The following is a 22,588-nucleotide window of genomic DNA, read 5'->3' on the forward strand; positions in this document are numbered from 1 at the left end:
TGATATGCAAACCATTGAGCATGCTTAAATAACAGGGAGTCCTGTGGTACCTTAAAGATTAACACATTAGGGGAAAGCTTATACCACAACACTCCTTGTTGTTTTTGTGAAACACACTGATATGGCTACCTCTCTGAAACTACCCATGTTTAAGTTCTTACAGATGTGCTAAGCCTGCTGTGTCAAGCCAAATTCTTCAGCAGTACAGCCATGCAAATAGTGAATTTTTTTGGTTTGATGGTGAGCCCAAAAAATTGTTCTGGAGCAATCCAAAACCCCCCAAAAAGTGTCTTCGATTGAACAAAAGGTTTTGGGTGTGTTTTTTTTAATTGTTAGCTGTTATAGGATGTGTTTGCATTTGTAAAAAATATTAAATTGCAAGACATTTCTAGACCAAAAGTCACTTTGAGCAGAAAATTCAAAAATGGTCAAAACAAAATGCTTCATCTTTTAGGGACTGAGGCAGGGGTGTTTTACAGGATGGGGAAGTGGGCATAAATTTGCAAAACATGTTTCAAATCTGCATTTTTCACACACACCCCAGCGCCTCAAAAAAAGAAAAAATAGATGGGCCTAAAGATTTTGCTCAGCTCTACTCAGCATCTTGTGGGACTCAGCCCCCGGAGCTTTGTTTTGAAAACAGTTATTCACTCAGATTTTTGTGACTGTTTCCCTGTTTTTAGTGGGATGATCTGGCGGCCCCTTCTAGCCTTGAACTCTATGATTTGCCATGCCTAGATCTAGTCATTTTGCTAAGGATGTAAGAAGTTCAGTGACTATTCATGTGGCCATCTTTGAATTTTTTAAACCAATGTACTAACATAGTGAACTGTCCACTGCCATAATTTCATGTTTACTTTGTCACCTTTATTCAGGAGATTTCAAAGTAGTCTGTCATCTATAGAAGTTCTAATATTAAAATATAAGAAACCCCTTCCACCAAATTATTCTCTTTCCATGTCATTTCTATCATTTTAAGTTCTTCATGAGGTTTGGGGACACACTAGCAAAGTCTATTGGTGGTCCATGGAAGGTTAAGTGTGAAGCCCAGGATCTGTCAATGAAAGCTAGTGAACAACACCTATGGCCTGCTTACTATGATGTTATTAAGTATGACTTTTTGTGTAGACTGCAAGGTGGACAGATTTGCTGAATGACACTTCAGGGAAGACAAGTATCAGCGAGGTAGCCGTGTTAGTCTGTATCTTCGAGAACAACAAGAATTCCTGTGGCACCTTATAGACTAACAGATATTTTGGAGCATAAGTTCAGGGCAGTGTAATGCATTCTAGTATTTGTGGTCACTGATGCTTGGAAACACTTTGTTATGGCTGAAGGAGATTTTCTCAGATGCTTTCCTGTATTATGCCTGCATGCCTCCAGGGACAGAGATAAGGTTGTTTTGGTGAAATTTTTCCATGTGAGCATCATGGGATGAGCACACTTGTAGAATGGGGCTGAATTCAGATTGCACTTTTTAGACACAAATGGTTGACTGGCTGCTGAATAGCATGTTTGACGTAATGCAGTTGAGGGCTTCCTAGTCTCTTAATGCTGTGTTAGTGGCATTTGTATTTGAGCAACCTGGACGATTATGCAACTTGATGTCCTTGTGTTGGAACAACATCATCACTATGGATGTCAACTCTCTTTAAAAATATAGCTCAGGTTTTCCTTTTTTGTTTATTCCAAGTGATTTATCTCTCTGAAGGATTCCTCTTCCAATCACTGACACTGGCATGAGCCACTAAACTTCCAGCCTGAAGGAGTCATCTCACCATATAATCCTCTTCTTGTTCTTTACATAATGCTACTGATGCACCTGGTCTATTCAACATATAGGAGGACAAGATCCCATTCCTGAGGAACATGTCACCATAAGTAAGACAGATAAAACAACCACAAAGGACTGGGTGTAGGAGTGAGAGCAAGCTCTGCCCTAGCGATCAGTGTGGGAAGGAATTATAATTTGAAGGAGAGGGAGGCTGCTTGGCATACAGGAAGAATGAGAAGTTTTCCAAGTGTAGAGAAGAGATGCAGGTGGGAGAAGGCATAGGAATCACTATGGCGAGAAGTTTGGGGAGAGAGTGCAGGGTATAAAATGGGATGGGAGATGAAATGAACAGAGATGTAGGCAGGAACAGAGCTGTGCATTGCCTAAAAGCCGAGAATGGGAACTTTGTTGTGCCTGAGGAAAAAAGAGGAAGCCAATGGAAGGAGTAGAGGAGGGGGTGCCATTGGTAAAGCACCAGGAAGAAGATGATGTTAGTGGAGATTTTGGAAAAAGCAGAGGTGCGAGAGGGAAGAAGCAGAGAAGCCAGAAGGGAATAGATGATAATAGTTAAGGTGAGAGAGAGTCAAAAGCATGATATTGGCATGGACTAAGGGCAGCATGATTATCCTTGGCATGAAAGAGCCTTGACTCTGTTTAACTAGGGCATTCTCCGCTAACCCCAGACCTCATCCAGCATCAGATCACTGTTATCCCCTGTGTATACAATACTTAGTTTGCAGCAAGAAGGAGTGAAAATGAACCCTGCACTAGCCTGATGTGGGCTGTTAGGCTTCATGGACCCTGCTGATGTGCATTAACAGTTCATGATCTAATCCCATTTTGGACAGGACTGGATCAGAGCATGTTAATGAACTGTAACTGCACCGCAGCAGGTCCATGCGAACAGTCCCTTTGCCAAAGGTTAGTGCAGGGCAGATTCACACCTCAGATCACTATGAGCTAATTGTTGGTGCAGACAAACCCTGTGGGATTCTTCCCCACCCCTCCATCTGTGGGGCAGACTGTTATCCCCAGACTGAGGAAGTCCTGTCCTCAGTTGGCACCGGCTCAGTGAGCCCTACACTTGAGGAGCTTGGTGCCAGACTCTGACCCACAGCCAGACTCTGGACTCCTCTCTCCCCATCTTTGATGCCAGGGGAGTCTTGATCAGTGAACCCATCTCCCTGGCAGTTCCCAGACTTCATTTCCATGGTTTACTAGAAGTGGGTTCTCTCACCAGACCTAGCTGTGGGTTAGGAGAAACACATCACAAATAGAGGAAGGTTTTTAAGTCAACCTCAGGTATATGGGCTCTCTCCCTCCAGCCATCCACCCTTAAAACAACCTGCTCAGCTCTTACCCTGTGACAACTTCTTTCCCCTCCTGCAGGTTCAGCTGGCTGAAATGGAAGCCTTATCCCTCAACTCAGACAAGTCTTCTTCCATCCTGCTAGGGGATGATTTAGACAATCGGAGCATCTGTCAGTTGAGTCCTAAGGAGACCAAGGTAGGCGAATCCTAGGTATTTGGGACATACACCTACCCAGCGGGCGGGGCATGCATCCTCCTGGGTCCTGAATGACACATCAACCCTTGGAAGAACCACAGCGCTTTGGCTAGAACCCATTCCTCACTCAGGGCAAGGGATTGAGTCCTGTGGTGGTGGCGGGAGAGCTTTTCCCAGGAGAGATTATGAGGGTGTCTCCTGTCCTCTGCACACTGTCTGAGACAGGGGCCTTCACAGAACTTATCTGTACACCGTACATACCCGGGGAGAGTGTGGAAGAGACCCACAACATCCATTGGCCGTTAGCATCAGCTAATCGGGGACATGTTCTGCTTAATGTGCTGCTCACTGTACTTCTGCCCCTGCTGATCCTGGAGTGCCATGTATTCCCCTGCTGATCACACTGTGCTCTCACTGAAGAATGTGAGTTTCAGGCACTTAGCAGCAACTCCTCCTCTAGGGACTTATCATTCAGACAGATCTGATGAAAACACAGAGGGGAGTGCAAACTCCTGCTCCTTTCACCGCTGTGGGTGGCTTGCTTTGGCTGGGAATAGATTTAGGGGATGGGCTGGGGATGTAACCCTGTGGAATATCTGTTTGCTATTATGCATGTGCCCTGCCCAGGTATCTTCAGAATCCTCCTCATCTCCAGAGATTGCCGAGCATCATGTGGTGGTGCAGGGGGTGGTTCTCAAAGAATATTTCTTTAATTTTTTTCAACAGGATGACCAGAGCAGCCCTGACTCCATGGGCCTGGCAGATTTGGGGGAATGTTTCTTCCCATTAACAAATACAGATGCTGCTCCAACTCCAGAAAGTTACTTGTGTGAAATGGAGAAAATCCCTTTCAACCCAGTCCAGTCCTGGCTGAAGCATGAGAGTAACCAAGGTAAAGAAATTCCCTCTCTTCTCCTGGAGAGTGCAGTCATTTGAGGCTAGCTTTGCTGTCTGTGCAGACTGGTTCAGTTAGCGTGACTTTAGTCTGGCTCTGCTTTATTCTAGTGAGGAATGGGGTTGACATGTTGTGGGACTACTCTCAATTTGGTAGTCTTGCTGTGGTGCAGGGCTTCGCTAGTAGTGAAAGAGATGCTGGGGCTCAAGCAATTTTTTATATTCATTACTGGCTACAAACTGGAAAACCTTGAGGTGCCAAAATTCAGTCCTGGAAGGCCCTGGCATAAATTAAGCATTGATGTGGTGTTTGCTAGATTTCCCTGGCACCTTTTATAGCAACTATTGTCTTTGCTCCAAGTTGCCATAGACAGAATTCATAATCTTGAAGGACCTGATTCTCGTTTACACTGAGGTCCATTTGGACAGCTGCAACAGAAAAAAAATAAGGTCCAAAGACTTCAAAGGCAATGTACTGGGTGGAGGAACTGTGCTAACTCTGCAGTGTAGACAGTGCATCATCTCCTGAGGCCCAACTCCATATCTCTAGGGTCCATACAGCACCTTCAGCTGCCCTGACGAGAGTCCTAATTCCACTCCAGAGCATGCCTCTGGTCTTATCTGGTCATAGAGCTCCCCAGCCACTTTTTAGTGTGTATTTACCTTTTCTTCTCCTCAGTAGGAGCCTGGCTGTGAGTCCATTGACTTCAGTGGAGCTGCAGCTAGATTAAATTTGGCCTATCATGTCTCAGCCTTTTTTTTTCAAGGACATTTGTGGGAGGGGCATGTAGCTCCCTATTTCCCTGGACACTTGCTCCAAGCTCTGACTGTGCCTCTGAGTCTGTTACTAACTCTGATCATTACCTGGGAAGTGGGCTCAGTGGTGTGTGAACACCCACTGCTCAGGATCCATGCCTGGGAGTACATGTCCCTAAACACCTTCCATTACAAAGCTCATAGGACCCTGAGCTCGGTAAAAATGGAGACTCCAAAATGGATCGCTGTACTCCTGAGTTCTCATTTTCTGCTTCCATTCCACTTCCTTCTGTCTCTCTGTCAGTACCCCCCAGACCCTTCTCTCCAGGTACTGCCAGGCCTCTATTACCTGTGCCGGCGGAGTTCTTCCACCCAAACATCTCTGCCTCCCAGACTGGGCAGGAGAAAGTTTCCTGTCCAGGCAGCCTCCCTAAAATCTCTCTTCAGGGTTCATGGGCATCACTGCGATCCCCGGGTGTGAACTGCTCACTTCTCCACCAGGTAAGGGCCCTACTTCCCACTTCCCATGAAAGGGAACATCATCTGTACACAAGCACAGAGGGAGCTGAGAGGAGGGGAGAAGAAGGTCCTAGAGTGACCTGGGTCTAGGAATAAAAGAATTAGATCATTACTGGGAACAGAGAATACACTAGACTGAAGAGTTCTACACAGTGCATGCTTGGGAGAACGGCGCTGGATGGTGCAGTATGTGAGGCACTGGCCTTGTATCTCCAAAAAACATGCACTGGCTTGGTAGAGTCACAGGTTAGCTTGACAGCCTCAGTCTCTATCCAAGTAGACATGAGTTCACACTGGATCCTGGCACTTCCTTAGCTCTTGCTATGTGGATGGCAGGTATAAAGAGACAGCCCCAGACACATGGTGTCTAGGTTTGATGTTAATCCTGCTAATGGCAGCAGAACACTTTCAGGTTAAGGATTTGGTCTGGTGGCAAGGAGAGCAGTCGTCTTTGGGTTCAGCACATGTAAAAATAATCTCAGCAGGAGTTAAAGAATGTGGGGTACGAAGCCAGGCATGTTCACAGGGCTCATGAAATCCAACTAGAACTGGAATGGACCTTTCTTCATGTCCAAACACATAGGGCTTGTTGTGTCTGTAGCCCATCCAGATGGACTCTGTGTCCCTGGCCTTGTCTCTGTTCATTTCCCATCTGGCCCCTATCTCTCAGGTAGCTACTGTGATTTGTCTCTGAGGAGATTGGAGAGAACAAAAAAGGGGAAATAAAATGTATTTAAGAAGCACAGGTGATGGAAAGGGAAAACATTTCTACTGTGCTTATGCTAAGATGTCTCCTGAATGGCTCTTGCACCAGCTAGCAGCAAAGTGAACCTCAGGAAAATTTAGTCCCACCCAGAGAAAGAGAAAATACCACGCCCTCTATTTCACCCACTGGCTACGTCTACACGTGCCCCAAACTTCGAAATGGCCATGCAAATGGCCATTTCGAAGTTTACTAATGAAGCGCTGAAATGCATATTCACCGCTTCATTAGCATGCGGGCGGCAGCAGCGCTTCGAAATTGACGGTCCTTGCCGCCGCGCAGCGCGTCCAGACGGGGCTCCTTTTCGAAAGGACGCCGCCTACTTCAAAGTCCCCTTATTCCCATGAGTTCATGGGAATAAGGGGACTTCGAAGTAGGCGGTGTCCTTTCGAAAAGAAGCCCCGTCTGGACGCGCCGCGCGGCGGCAAGGACCGTCAATTTTGAAGCGCCGCGGCAGCCCACATGCTAATGAAGCGCTGAATATGCATTTCAGCGCTTCATTAGTAAACTTCGAAATGGCCATTTGCATGGCCATTTCGCAGTTTGGGGCATGTGTAGACATGGCCACTATGATAAACCCAAAGCTCTCCAGAGCCCATTGTTATAAACAACTAAAATGTGAAATAACAAAGGAGATCAACAAAACAGATAAAGTAAGGCTGTTTTCCCCTCTCTTTAGGCCTTTCCCTGCCCTCACATGACCTTTTTGTAACTATAGCAAGTCAGAACAATTCTGACCCAACTTTTTTTCATCAGAATTTTCCAGCACATCAAAACCAAAATGCTCTGTGGAGATGATTGATTTTGATGCCATTTTGACAGATCCCTGCCTTGTTTCCAGTCAGCACGTCTACTGGCTCCTTAGCAGAGCTGAACGACAGGTAGCTGAGTCCTTGCTCGTCAGTCATGTGGGCATGCTGGACATATGCCCCAGGGGCCACCTTTTAGGTGGACTGCCTCTGACCCCGGCCTCCATGGTTGTTGCCTTTCACATCAGAATGAAAGCAAATTTCACAATACTAAATCATGAGATAGAATTAGCTTTCTCTGCCCTGCTCCAGTTCTGACCTTACTGCCTGATGCTGACAGTGGAGCAGGCAGTCCCACAGCCCAAAGACACATGTAAAGGGTGAAGGCAGGGTCAGAGATGGTCAGGCCCTCTAACTGGTGTTTTATGGGAGCCTTCCAAGAGGATGCTCAGTAGCTGTTGCCTCATTTCCACCTCACCCCACTTGTCTCAGATGCAAGGAAGTGAGAGTAAAAATTTTTCCTCTGTTGCATATTGTTCTCACAGGCCACTGAGAGTGACACCTCCCTGGACAGCAGAAGCAGTAGCTCAGACGGCAGTTTGCAGACCACCCTGGAGGACAGCTTGAACCTCAGCGACTCACCCCAGTGCACACTGGACCTCCCAGTGGCACTGTGCCCGATGCCAACAACTGCCACACAAAAAACCATGGCAGCTCCACTCTCCCCTGCATCGCGGAGACGGAGCCTACGGGGCCGCGGGATATTCAGCCTGCAGAACATCAGACGGCATCAGCGAAGCCACAGCAGTGGAGGGAGCACAAGCCCAGGGTGCACTCACCATGACTCCATGGACCCTTCTGATGAGGAGGGTGCAGGGAGCAGCCTCAGGGGTGGTAACAACAGTGAGCAGTCAGAGACCCTCAGCAGCCTCTCGCTGACCTCCCTCTTCTCCCCACCCCCACCACCTCTGGGCCGGGCGCTCGTGAAGAAATGCAACAGCACAAGCAGCCTGAACGCCAACACGTCCTCCCGAGGGCCCACCGCCAACGAAGCCAAGCAGTTCTACTCGGTTGACCCCCGGGGGTTCTTGTCTATGCCCTCCTGGGTGACGGACTTCTGCAAGGACACCCCCTCGCCAGGTGACCGCGAGGGGTCGGACAGCCCCGATAAACTGGGGATGGCAGACCACAGCTCCCCACTCCCTTCTGAGCTGGAGCTGGGGAATGGCATCAGCAAGAGGAACAGATGAGGGTCCCTGGGGGAGGGAGGGGAGCAAGCAGTGTGCTACCATTTCCCAGCAGCAACTCCAAAGGATGGTGGGGAAAGGAACCGAGCAGACACACTATATAAATATATACATATCTATTTAGTACATACTCTGGTCCTGCACCTCCCAGGCGAGAGAGAGCGAAAGCAATACGGCACCCTCCCCGCCCACACACTGGATGGGGAGCACCAACGCAAAGACCACAGTGATGAGAAGGGCACCGCTGGCTGTGCAGGGACTGGACCCACCAGCCCAGGTGGCAGCCATTTAGTTATATACATATACATAGAGAGAAAGATCGCTTTATTTATTTTTTTTACTGAACGACTATGACTTCCAGAAAGTGCTAAGCAGGAGAAAGGGGAGGGTGGGACCAGGGGACATACATTTCAAACAGGGATCGGGGGGGAAAGGAGATGAAAAACCAAGAAGGGCTTGGTGGATTTTATTGTTTTTGAAAAGTCCTTATCATTCATACTTCCATTTTGAAAATTAACGATCATGGGCCAGCTTGTCAGCCCATGTAAACTGGCCAGCTCCACAGGCGTCCTCAGCTAGTGGATCAGTATAGATTTGGTTTCAGTGGAGAAATAGAAGCTGACACCAGCTGAAGATCTGGCCCAGCCACCAGGAAAACCCAAATGGAGATGGAGCATTGAAAGTGATTTGAGGTGGCTTTTTAGGAGTGTGCAGGAATGCAGGAGGAACTCTCCGGGAAGGGAGGGGATGAAGGCCATATGGCAGTTGCTGAATGCATTCATTTAATGGTGTGTTTTGTTTCATTTATGTATGTATTTATTTTTGTCTCTTTATTTTATTTTTAAAAAGCTGCTAAGAGAAGAAACTCTGAGATCTTCAGGGTTTGTCCCCTCCTCCCCTTCAGGTTTCTGTAATTGTGACCATTTTTATTTTAGAAGCCCAAAGGCGCAAAAACTATCTAGAGAATCGGATCTGTTATTTTTTTATATGCCTATATCCATGTGTATATTACAAGACAAAGAAACTAGAATTAAAAAAAAAAAAAGAACAGGCAAAACAAAGCGAGCCTTGGTTGGATATTAAGTGCAGTCAGTCCCCAGGTTCAAAGCCGGGGTTTGTGAACCAAATTGTCTTCCCAGTTCCACTGGGGCGCCACTGAAGTCAAAGGGCTTCATTCTACTCTCATGCTAGTGGGACTCTGTTGACCTCAGCGGAGTTACCCATGCCCAGAAGCTAGACCACAGCAGTTGCAGGTGTAGAGGACTTGGCAAGATCAGGCTCAGAGGGCAGAATGTGTGTGTGGGCTGTACGTATGTGTGCAATATCATGTCCGTTTGACTCCTTCGTGGTGAGTTTTTGTGCATGTCTCGCCCTTTGTTTGCACTTTACAATGGAATGTGCACTCCTTTGGAGGGAGGCACATGGCTGGTTGCTGATTGGCACCCATTGACTGTGTGGTATGAGGACAGATCCCCCCCCACCCTCCTTGCCGTTCCAGAGGGTGCGCTTCAGGATCAAGCTGAAAAAGGAGTATCTGAGTTTCTTCCATAATAACTGCAGCAGGGCTCCTCAGACAGCATCGTTGTGTCAGGCCAGCTGTGTGGCCAAGCTTTGCTTCACCATTCACCCTCTACCTGTGAGAGTCCAGTTCTAAGAACTCATCTGTTGTACCCTTTCCAGATGTACAGGGGGACAGGCGAGAAGACAAAGAAATGACCTGAAGAGCTTGAAAAAAAAGTGGGACACACTCCACAGCCTCACAGGGCTCTTACGTGGGTATTTCTGAAAGCATGAGGGAAGGGATGGGGCAGAGCGGGAAAGACAGAGAGGGAGGTTCAGAGGACACTGCTTCATCGTATTCAGAGGGAGGAATGAAGCTCCCACCATGACGCCTGTCTAGACATTGGAGGCAAGAGGGCTGGTGCAGCAAACCCTTCTTGGATCCACCTCTCCCGCTGGAATCAGAAACACTGTGCAGCCTGGTACATTACAGATCGGTTCATCTGATTTTTGAGCAGCTGCTTCACCCTATAAACTGGGGCGGTGAACACCAAAATGTTTCATGGGGAGCAAAGGAAAAGGATAATTAACTTATGTATTTGATTTCTTTGTTCGGAATAATCTGTTTTGTGGAGGTGCAAAACTCTGACTGTAGGCATGCTGGAGAGGACAGGAAAGCTGGAGTCCCCATCCCAGCAGGAAGGATGCTGGTCCAGATTAATTAAAGCAATAATAAGGGTTTTACATGGTTTTTCTTTGCACTGATTTTCCTTGGGTGGGTTCTCCCTGCACATTCTATCACTGGAGAAGAGTTAAAAAGAACCAGTGTGGCTCTGTATGTCCTGGGAAGGAAAATGATCAATCCATAGTCGACGAAAGACTGAAATTGGCTACACTAAGCCCAAGATTAGCTCCAGCACACTTGACATTACCCAATACAGATGGCCTACGCACTGTGTGTCTCCAGTTATTTCAAGTTGGCCTTAGAGGGAACAGGTGAAGCAGCTGGGAATCTGGGCTACTCTAGGAGTGGGGGTTGGGGTTAGTATCTGGGCTAACCACAGCATGTAAAAGGAGGCTTGGATGGGAGTGAGCTCCAAAATCTACTCCAGCATGTGGTCAGTTTTAAGAAAGGTTTTCTGATTACCACGGTAATATCTTTCTACCAACACGGATGGAAGATGGGCGATGTTCCAGGTAAAGCTCAGCTATGCAATGCCCCTTCCCTTGCAGGCCCTGCGTGCAGAGGCACCATCCTTGTGGTGGGGGGCTCATTCCATGGGCCAGTGCTATTCCCATTCAAAGGCGGTGCAAGGCCTCATAATCCTACACCTCGCCTGCTGTTAAAGTGGCAGGTAATCTTGCTTCATAGTACAACAGAGAGCTACACTGTCTAAAAACCAATCCCAGCTTCCTGGAACCTCAACGACCCATGAGAGCTTGGTATAAAAACCAATGGTGGGAGGATGCTTGATTATGGTCGTCAAGTGACAGACACCCCCAAGTGGTGTCAATGGCCAATGTGTTCTGTCCCCACTTTCAGCAGGGGGCAGGCTAAGAAAGTTGAAGTATTTTTTCCCCCCATAGGCAAAGATTCTATCTCTGCAGCTGGCATTTAATGGTGGTGCTTCATTTATATTTTTGCATGCACACTCCTGCCTCTACTTCTAGGCCAGCTTTTGATATCGTTAAAAGGCATAGCTTTGACAGCTGAGTTAGGACCTTTCAGAGTACTACATTTGCACACAGTCTAGCACGCCTGGTGGGTGGCAGATAGGGAGCAGTGCTCACATTCTCACTGGTTTGCCTTTGAGAGGATCACCCCTCAATCCTACTTATTGTAAGGACTCATGAGTGGGCACTAGTTGGATGAGATTAGAGTGGGTTGATAGAGGAGAATGGGGAGACAGAGAAGCTGTTTCTCAGGAATTCCTACCATTCCTTTTTTTGCCTCATAAGTACCCCCTGACTTGCTGAAATAAGCGTATTCTGAGAAGTGCCCTACTGTCCTTGTTAACATTCGATTCCTCCTGATGAGCCCTTTTAGGAACTACTGGGAGGTTGGAAAGCGCAACTGCTCTGTGAATGAGAATGACATCTCCTCTGTGACTCTATCCCACAGCTAAGGCGTAGTTCTGGGAGGAAAAAATATAACCCTCATAAGTGGCCCTAATGGAGTCATGTCCCCAGTTCCCTGTGCACAATCCCCATAGAGCTCTTCTCGGACCCCCCCTGTGTATCTTTGACTTCCAATCACTGGCCAGATGACAGCCATGTGTGTGATGAGGGAGTCCCCTGCCACTTGGTCTCCAGTGAGATTGTGAGAATGGCCCCCCCAAGAATTGATGCTTTGTCTGCTTCTCCTCAGTCCCACTTGGAAGCAACTCACAAGGAAGAAGTTCCCTTATTTGTCCAGCACCTCAGATTCCCAGACAATTCGCCCCTTTTCTGTTGAGTCACGTGGTCTCCCCCACCTCTCCTACTGCATGTACTGTCATGGTCGTGCTCTGTCCCCACCACCTTGTCAAATGGTTTGCACCCTCCGCTACGCAACTTGTTCAAAAGGCTTCTGGCTTAGGAAAGTGGTTACCATGGAAACAAAGGACTAGGTTATCTTTAGAGAATATTTGGTCTCTCTCTTTTAATTATTTACTGTCGGGTTGAAGAAAAAGAAACATTGATTCTTCCCAGAGAGAGGGAGTTGTGAAAACACAGCATGATTTGCTTTCTTTTCCACAAGGGATGCCTGTGCATTTGTTTGGAACAGGGCCTGTGCTCCATAGTTGAGAAGGTTCCTCTGGCCTGGTCGATTTAGCTTTTCTGGGGAGCCTGTTTTACCTGGCTCTCTGGGATAGGGGTGCATGCAAGGGAAGGCAGAGTCCTTACTTCTGTGGTCCTGTGGGAATTTCTGAGCTCTCAAGGGCTGGTGGGAGGGAGGGGGCCCATCATCTGTGCTCCCCTGCAATATGAGGGAGGAATCACAAGAACCTGGCATATGCTCCCAAGAGAGTTGTCTCCATTCCACCATCACTGTCTGACCACAGTTGCCCTTACTTGGCGTCTGAGATGGCCATTGTTTTCAGGCGTGGCCTCAGGACAAGGCAGTTGCTTTGGGCCACAGTCCTTCAGGACCCCATGCTCCAATTGACTATAGCATCTCCTGCTCACCACCTGGGCCCCACTCTCAGGGTGCTGCCTTGGGCCTCGCCCTACTGGGCTGGTTCTGATTGCTTTCCTCTCTACCTGAGCAGGAGCTAACTACTGTAGCTCAGACACCACTCTGTGGTGCCTGATGGAAAGGCCAGACGTTTTAGGGTGCGTCTGCACCAGGAGCGGGGCACGTGACTCCCCACTCAAGGACTCGCGCGCTCAGCTCCTGCCAGTGCACTCATTTGGAATGTACCTGAGGCAGGATGAGTGGGCTGGCCAGAGTGTGTGGCTGCCTATGGGGTGGCTAGCCAGCCCCTCCCATTCAGGTCCATGTAGCTACGTTCTGTTTTTAGCACTCTCGCCCAATGAGTTTCCTTGAGCTGGGAATCCCTCCCGCCAGCCCCGCCCAAAGTGTACACACATCCTGAGAGCGCTTCTTCACAGCGCTACCCAATGGTTGCTATGCAAAGGGGAGGTATGGTGGCCCAAAAGGCAAAGCAGGTATTTGAATGAGGAAAGACCCCAAAGCCAAAGCTAGGGGGGCAAGGAGGGCCAGACTGGCTCTAGGACAAGAAGAAGAGCTCTGTGAAGACTCATATGCTATGCATGTGGGGTTACTTATTCCCTATAGCTTTACAGTCTTACAGTATTTACAGCTGCCAAAGGCCCAGCTGATCATTCGCACTATTTCCCAGCCAGAACACATTCATTCCTGACCAGACAATTATTAGGATTTGTGTCCACTCTGATTTTCAATGTCCTCTAGTTGCTGAGGGTTTCCTGCCTCCTGAAGGAAACTATTCCACAGCCTGCTACTGTCACAAAGGGCTTCCCAAATTTCAGCTCCCTCCCCTAGTTACCATAATAAATAATTACTTTTTCTACTCAATGTTTAGACTGATCAAATACTTGTAGATGGTTATTACATCCCTCTTAAGCTGTTGCTTAGTCAAACTAGATGTATTTAGCTGTTTTAATCTTCCCTTGCCAGCCAGTTCCTCTGGCTTTCTGATCATTTTCTGAGGTGTTTTCTTTATAAATCCTTTCTCCTCCTAACCTGAAACATCCCTAGCTTCTGTGTGCTTTATCCCAGGCTCAGGACAAAGCCCAGACTCTCAACCTGAGTTATATCTGGCCTCTTCTATGTAGGGAACCTCCTTTCACCCATTCCCACTTGGGAATGGGGACAGGCAGAAATCTTAATCGTGTTCTTCCATGCAAGGGAATCGATCCTCTTTCAGCACCTGACAAAGTGGGTCTTTGCCCACGAAAGCTAACAAATCTGTTAGTCTATAAGCTGTCGCAGGACTTCTCATTGTTCTTTCAGCACCACCACTTTGTACTGAGACCTGTCAGATTCCCCAGTCCTAGATGCCTCTCTGCCCTAAATGAAAACCAGGTAGGCTTTGCCTGCCCTTCACCCACCACCACTAGTTTAATTATGAACTATGAAGAGAAGTTAGACTTCTGGGACAGCAATGACCAGGATCACCCCCTACCCACCCTCACACACACATTTTGCACCTGTTTTCCCTCCAGTCTTCTGGCACCTGCCCCATTTTTCATACCTTCAGAATAATCATCCTTGATGGAGGGAGTTTATTAACTAATTGTTTAAATACTATGGGTCCCACTCCTGTGGGGTGCTGATTGCCAGATAGTCCCTCTTAAGTCAACGGGTGCAGATATTTCTGTCCATAGAATCTTGGGATTTTGATCAAAAGAAATTTCAGTTTCTCATCAAAAAACCCACAGCTGACCTTTTCTGGACCTGGCCAAAAGACAAAATATTTCTGGCAAAACTGGCATATTTTGATTCTGAAATGCCCTTGTGATGTCTCACGGGAACTGTGACTACTCTCAGTTGCTCTTGTGCTTCACTGCCCCCAGCAGGGCTTCATCTCCCATGAGCCATAGCAGTCCTTCGTCAAGAAAGGAGCTCATAACGTACCACAGGTGATGTGTTTCAATCAGGGCATCCCAGGCCATCAGCATGAATGGGAGCCCAATGGATTCACTCTACAAATCCTATGAGGCACCACAGCAGCTTTTCAGAATCTATTTCAGGTTTTAGCCAAATCTGAAGTTTGAGTTTTTCACCAAAACTGCAAAAAAATCAACAATTTTTTTTTTGGGGGGGAGCAGGGAGGGGCCAAAATGTTCCACAAGAAGAAAACCACAATTGTCTAGCCAGCTCTTAAGTTCAGAGTGCAGAAAAGTGCTTAGCATTTTGAACAGGCAGGTCCCTTGGATACATACCATCCAGCTCAGATAATTTGCATATGTTCAGATATTCCAGATATGCCCTTCCCCAGTCTTTATTAATAGGCATTTTACAGGATCTGCCTTCTCAATTGTTCAATATTATTTATATTTCTGGATAAAGATAGGTTTCAGACTGGAACTTAGCATCTCAGCCATTTATGAGGTCTCATTAATTTCCTTCACCTCATTTATTAATGAATTAGCTCTTCTCTAGTACATTTTCTTCTCCATAGCTAGAAGCCCTTCTTATTCTTGCAAAGAAGTTATGATGTGAAAAATGACTGTAGAATATGGCATCATAGGGGTGAATGTTTACCCCAATTACTGCCTCCCAATTACTTCCAGATCTGATGTGCTCTAGTTACAAATAAAATCATGGTTTTTTTCCCTAAAGACCACACCACAAACTCCACATGGGTCCATCTTGGAGAAAGCCAAGCTAGGTTCTCTTTTTCTCCAGCATGAGCAGTAGTGACGAAGACTCTACAGGCAAAATTCTGTCCTGGCTTACTCCTTCACTGGGGTTGCACATATGTAACCGAGGGCAGGATTTGACCCTACAGTTGTCTGCAAGGTGCTTTGCATGTTCTCAGAGATGTGGTGCAGCCTGGATTCCCATTGACTCCTTTAGGAACTGAGAGGACCCAGCACCTCAGAGGATCATGCTCTTCATTAACAATTGAGTTGGCACCATCTAAGCCATAACAAACACCAGGTCACTACCCTTTCCCGCCCCTCACTCCCTCCGCTGGGTCTGATGGCTGCAAGGAATACGAAGCTGTAAGATCTCATTTTTAGTCACTGAAGTTAGCAGCTGTGTGCCGGGGAGCCAATCTGTTGCAGTAGAAAGGGTTATTTCTACAAGATCATTGAGTGACTGCAAGCGCGCTGTAACTCCTTTGGCTTTTCCTCCAACTCTCAAGTGGTTCTGCATTCTTGTTTAGCTACTGCCATCGGTTTCTGTGTCAGTGCGGGCTCCCCTACCCTCAGGTCTGTGAGCTTCCCTTTGTGAAACCACACTGGCCTCCGTGTCACAGTTATTCGCTCAGTGCACTTTCCTCTGGCTGAAAGCTTCTTGCCATGAGTCATAGGGCCCTAGCTCCAGGGGACACATCGGAGTGCTCCCTGTTTTGTTTTTCTTTGCTGTAACCTCCTTCCTGGTTTAGGGCTGGCACCTTACAGGGCCTGGGCAAGTTTCCCCAGGAGGGTGACTAGCCCAGCCAGGTAGGAGCCAGTATAAACAAATATACCAGTCACCTTTTGAGCTGGAAGAAGTACAAAACCATGCTCAGCCCCAAACAGGTTAAACCAGCTGGTGTGCGCTGAGCAATCCAGTAACCACTCAGAAATGAACTAGGCAGAAACGTACTGACTAATCCAGAGACGTATCTTTTAAGCCAAGCCTTTGTTCTTAAATCCTAAAGTGTATTCAGAGAAGTACCAGTCCACCCAGTCCCAGAATGAGCACTGGAGACTGGGACCATGCCATGTACCCAGGCTAAACATCAGGGATGGTTACTGCCCTGCTTGCTTCTAGCATAAGTACTAGGAACCTGTACCATCCCACTTGTAGGCAGGATAAGCCTAGGACCTCCTCTAGCAAAACTAACTAGAAACTTGATAAGTAGCACTTTAAAGACTAGCAAATAATTTATTAGGTGATGAGTTTTCGTGGGACAGACCCACTTTTTCAGACCATAGCCAGACCAGACCAGACTCAATATTTAAGGCACAGAGAACCAAACACAGTAATCAATGAGGACAAATCAGAAAAAAATGATCAAGGTGAGCAAATCAGAGAGTCGGGGGGTGGGGGAGGTCAAGAATTAGATTAAGCCAAGTATGCAGACGAGCCCCTACAGTGACTTAGAAAATTCCCATGAGTTCGTCTGCACACTTGGCTCAATCTAAGTCTTGACCTCCCCCCACCCCCTCCACTCTCTGATTTGCTCACCTTGATCATTTTTTTCTGATTTGTCCTCCTTGATTACTGTTTTTGGCTCTCTGTACGTTAAATATTGAGTCTGTTCTGGTCTGGCTGTGGGCTGAAGAAGTGGGTCTGTCCCACGAAAGCTCGTCACCTAATAAATTATTTTGCTAGTCTTTAAAGTGCTACTTGACTGCTTTTTGTTTTGATAGTGTATAGACTAGCATGGCTCCCTCTCTGTTCCTATAGAAACTTGATGTTTTCCTCACTTACAACTACCTCTTTGGTGTACAAAAATAAATGATAACTACACCCAGCCAATGTCATTTCATTGCTAAGAGTGTCTTCCCAAACTCTGCAAAAACACCAAGGAGTCCTGTGGTACCTTGGAAACTAATAGATTCATTAGGGCATACGCTTTTGCAGGTAAAACCCACCTCTCTGAATGAATTGGGGTGCAGGTTTTACACATGAAAGCTTATGACCTAACAAATCTGTTGGTTTCCAACGTGCCACAGGACTCCTTGTTGTTTTTGCAGATAGAGACAAACGCGGCTATGCCCTGAGACATCTTCCCAAATCCTACTGTTTTATCTTCTTCTAGCATCCCTTTCTGTCACCTCCCTTGCTGAGCTGTGTAAGGGGTTTTGTTTCGAGTATTCCATCTTAGCCCATATTCAGAAATGCTTCACAATGAGAGTTGTGGCTAACCCTCTGCTCTGGTAAATCCCAGTCCTCCTCTCCCAGCCGGTACACCCCCTCTCCCTCTTTTAATGATGAACTCCCAGTCAAATGTGCCATTTAGATCATACGAGAGGGTGTTAAGCCTTGCTGCCAATGGTTAGTAGCTACTGTTATATTTGGCCAAGATATGGGGGGAGAGGGAGAAAATAACCCAACCACCAACAGTATTGTATTGAATTAAACAGGCTGTTTACAAACTACATTGGGATCTGGCTGACATTTATTGCTTCCTGTCTTGTGCTGGCCATTGGGGATGATGGGTGAAGGGGAGAGGTGTATGGAGAGTGATAATGGATTTCTCTTTACTGGGCCCTTTTCATAGTGGTATGTAGGCAACAAGAAGCCCACGTTGTGCATGTGGGAAGCTGTGCACTGTGGTCTTTTCATGGAACTGATACAGTGGAACCAGAACCAACTGGGGTCATGGAAGCTCAAGGTTTTGCTTTGAGGCAGAGAGGACAGCAGAGTGTCAGGGCCATTTGGTCACTCTCCCTGCCTGAAGACAGTAGAATGTAGTTCCTGCTAGAATGGGGCAGGCGAGATACGGCCCACAGGCTGGATACAGCCCCTCAAGCTTTTTGATTTGACCCATGGCCTGCCCCTGAGGCTGAGGAGTGGGGGGAGCTTTGGGTGTTGCTCCTTCCCCCTGCAAAAGCTCTCAGCTCCTGTTGGCAGGAAACCAACCAATGGCCAATGGGAGCCAAGAGATTTTGCTGGAGCTGGAAGCAGAGCACAAAATTAGTCAATGGGAGCAGAGAAATTTTTCTTGGTGCCAGGGCCAAGCAACACAAGTCTCAGCTCGTACTGGCCAACCTGCTTCTGGCAGCCTCCACCTGCTCCTACCTCCTTCCCCCAGGCCAAAATCCTCTCCTGCACCCAGCACCCCAATACCCCAACCCCTGGCCACAACCCCCTCCTTCTACCAACCTCCCTCTCAGCCCCCACATCCTATCCTGAACCTCAGCCCCATACCCCAAGCTCCCCTCCCAACCTCAATCTCAGACCCTACACCTCCTCCATAGAAAAGAGTGGCCCTCGAGCACTTACCAAAATCTTAGAGTGGTCCCTCCCCATGAAAAATGGCCACCCCTGGGCTAGAACATGCCAGCAGAGCTTGCACAAGAGCAACGCACTGTCCTGGGTGGAGCTCTCTAGACCACAGCAAGACAACCCTGCAGATGGGTCAGAACAGGTCTTGACTGCAGTGGTGTGGGTTATACATGCCAAGGAGCCAGCTCTTCACGTTCACAGTACAATCAATCTGCTAGCCCAGAGGTGACCCCCTTTCCCTGCTGCAATCAGTTCTCTTGCTTGCTGAAGCCAGAGGAGGTCACTGGCATGCACACTGGGCTATTGTAAACCTTTGGGTGCCCTTTTAAATCCCCAATAACACAGTCTGGCTCACTCGAAACTTGGTCATGCTCTAGTGACCCGGAGTCAAATCCAGCAGCATTTTGTACACGAACCCTCCCTTTCACTACCTGAGGGCATGTCTATTGGAGTGGGGTGACAGACCTGGGAAGTGTAGCCACAGCAACATGAGCCATGGGCAGGACTAGCCTTCCAAGGACATACCTACAATCTTGTCCTGGCACACACTCAGGCTACCTACCCCTCCCACCATTGCAGATACACTATTTTTGGCACGCTAGTGCAGGCAAACTCTGTCATGAAACCTCTGGGGGTTCCATGTCAGTCCCAAGCCTGAATAAAGGTGGAGGGTTGGTCAGATGAGTGACAATGCACTGACTGTGAAACAACATGAATGAAATCTGATGCCATTATGACTAAATGATACAAGATGCCAGCTCAGACATCGCCTGGATAAATGAGGTCCATGACACCAATCAAGCTATCAGGGTTGGGTCAGTAAGTTGGCTACCAAAAGACAATTACAACTAAGACATATGTTATCAGTTGGAACATGGAACATCCTAACACTGTGGGTGACTGGAAAGTTAGAGCTGCTTCAGAAGGAGATGGAGGGATACTGATGCGATATACTTGGACCAGCAGAGATGCATTGGACGGCATCAGGAGAGATGTGTGGTTGCAAAGTCATTTGGCCAGGGAACTAAATGAAGCATGAGGCAAGAGTTGGATTCCTTCTTAGCAAAAGAGCTAGAGGAGCATTATTAGGGTACAAGCTGGTGAGTGCAAGAATGATGGTAGCGAGATTTGAAGCAAAACCATTCAACATCTTGGTCATTCAGGTGTATGCACCCATGTCAAACATTACGGAGGAAGAGAATGAGCTATTCTATAAAGATTTGACAAAGATGTTGAAAGAGATACCGAAGAGAGATGTGTTGATCATCAGAGCAGATTGGAATGCAAAGGTTGGAACAGATCATGAAGGCTGGGAGAGAGTCATGGGAAGGTTTAGATAAGGAGAAAGAAATGAACAAGGCACGAAACTACTAGAGTTTGTTATGGAGCATGAGACTGTGATCTGCAACACGAGATTGCAGCAAAAGGACTGTAGGAAGTGGACATGGCACCCAATGACGGGAAGTCCAAGAACATGATAGATATGATTTTGATAAAAAGAAGATGGGTAACATCAGTACAGCAGTGCCGAATTTTCCAAGGAGTGGAAATAGACTTAGACCAGTGATTGCAAACATCAAGATAAAACTCAAAAGAAAGTGTAAGACACTGTTTAAGAAAAGAAGAGACTAGGTGAGGCTAGGTGAGGAAGAAATAGGGAATACATACATAGCAACACTCGAAGAGAAGATTAGGAATGCAGGCGCACAGAATGAGCTATATAAGAGAGTCAAAGGGGTAGCCCTGGTGATAAAAGAGGCAATTGAGCAGACTGTTCTGGAAGAAGAGATGATCAATAAGAAGTGGATTACACAGGAGACACTGAAGTTGGTCCAAGAGAAGAGAGCGTTGAAGATCAGAAGGGATGTTTCTGAGAGGGTGGAACATCAATATAGGGTGAAATGCAATGAGATAAGGGAAGTGGCCAGAAAGGATAAGGTGAAATGGTTAGAGGAGCAGTGTGAAAATATAGAGAGGTAGCACAGCGAATGTCAGACCAGGGAGGTGTGTAAGATAATTAGCAATATTAATAGGAAGTGGCAGCTGAAGCAGATGGCGATCAAAGATGAGAACAAAGAGGTGCTCAGGAACAAGGAGAAGACTGTGCAGTGATGGATGAGACATTTGCATCGATTTGTACAAAGCAGAGTTGGACCCGAGTGTCTCAGGGAGACTGATTGAAGAATTGAAAGAGATATTTCCCAAGTATCAAGAGTGAGACCAATATTTTGAAGGAGGAAGTAGAAAGAGCATTGAAACAGCTAAAGAACAACAAGAGGCCTGGAAATGACAAGATCACAGGAGAGATGATCAAATACAGAGGAGAAAGTATGATTCAAGAAATCCACCGACTATGTAATATAGCATGGAAAGAAGGGAAGGCACCTAAGGAAAGGACAAGATCCATGCTAGTGACAATACACAAGAAAGGAAGTAGATAAGAGTGCAAGAACTACAGAATAATTGCTCTAAAGAGTCATCTAGGCCAAGTGCTGATGATGATACCAATGGAGATCACAGATAAAAGAACATCTAGCAGGTGAGCAAGCAGGGTTCAGGAAAGATAGAAGTACCAAAAAGAAGATATTGGCACTAAGACTGATAGCAGAGAAAGCTCAACAACAGAACAGCTACACTTGCTTTGTTGACTTTCAGAAGGCATTTGATAGCATAGATCAGAAAGTGACTTGGGCTGCGTTGAAGTCATACAGAGTGGATAGCAGAATTAGATGATTGCTGTAGGATATCAATGACAATGACGCAGGAGCGGTGAGAACATGCAGGCAGTTGGGAAGTTGGTTTAGAATGAGTAGAGGTACAAGACAAGGAGAGCCAATATCTCCAAGTATTTTCATCATGCATTTAGAAAGAGTGATGGACAAGATCCAGGAAGAGATAGAAGGGATATCTGTGCACAGGGAATGAATTAACAGCTTCAGGTTCATAGGTGATATGGTTATCATTGAGGAAGACGAGGAGAAGCTAGTGAAAATGCAGAAGGGAAGCAGTACGAACTGATTATGAACATCAATAAAACAAAAACAATGGTATTTGGAGATAAGGAAATAGGAAGGAAGCTCAGTGTAGATGGGATTGAACTAGAGAACATAGAGAAGTTCAGGTATCTGGGGAGCAACATAGTGCATGATCTAGACTGTAAGACAGAAATAGCGACTAGAATAGCGAAAGCAAGAGAGTGAGTTTGAAGGTGATGGATAAGATCTGGAAAAGCAAAGCGATTAGCTTAGGAATGAAGCTGAGTATTGAAAATGTGTGTAGTCAGCAGTATGTTGTATGGATGTCAGATGTGGGTGATAAAATATTCTAAGAGAAGAATACTGGCATTTGAGGGGAGTTGTTATAGAAAGATCCTGAGAACAGGATGGATGCAGAATGTCAGCAATGAGGAATTATATAGGAAGATACAGCCGAAAGAGCACCTACTTCAGCAGGTTATACAATGGGAGTTACAGCTTTTCAGACATATTTGCAGAATGAATAATGAACAAAAAGCAAGACCCTGGTAGTCGGCATAATGGATGGTTTGAAAGGGAGAGGCAGACCCCACAGAGAATGGGTAGATGATATAGTAGATTGGTGTGGAGCTAGTCTACAGAAACTAAGCCAGTCTGCACTGGACAGGGAAAGATGGAAGGAAATAGTGAGAGAGGCATCAGACACCAATGGGTGTTGAACCCATGTTGCTGCTGCTGCTGCTGATGATAGTGCAGGCAGAGCTAAGGG

The 22,588-nt window shown here is 46.9% G+C and overlaps 1 protein-coding gene across 1 annotated transcript in view; it reads left to right on the forward strand.

Moving 5' to 3' along the window:
- The window catches only part of CACNA1I (calcium voltage-gated channel subunit alpha1 I), a 126,967-nt gene extending 118,756 nt beyond the window's left edge, over positions 1 to 8,211 (forward strand). The window contains exons 31-34 of the mRNA XM_074983910.1: positions 3,164 to 3,280; positions 4,007 to 4,172; positions 5,235 to 5,431; positions 7,507 to 8,211. Coding sequence (XP_074840011.1) covers positions 3,164 to 3,280; positions 4,007 to 4,172; positions 5,235 to 5,431; positions 7,507 to 8,211 — 1,185 coding nt within the window. The remainder of the gene's footprint in view (positions 1 to 3,163; positions 3,281 to 4,006; positions 4,173 to 5,234; positions 5,432 to 7,506) is intronic.
- The last annotated feature ends 14,377 nt before the right edge of the window (positions 8,212 to 22,588 follow it).

This window comes from Carettochelys insculpta, chromosome 1 (assembly GCF_033958435.1).
Source record: "Carettochelys insculpta isolate YL-2023 chromosome 1, ASM3395843v1, whole genome shotgun sequence".
NCBI classification, from domain to species: Eukaryota; Metazoa; Chordata; order Testudines; family Carettochelyidae; genus Carettochelys; species Carettochelys insculpta.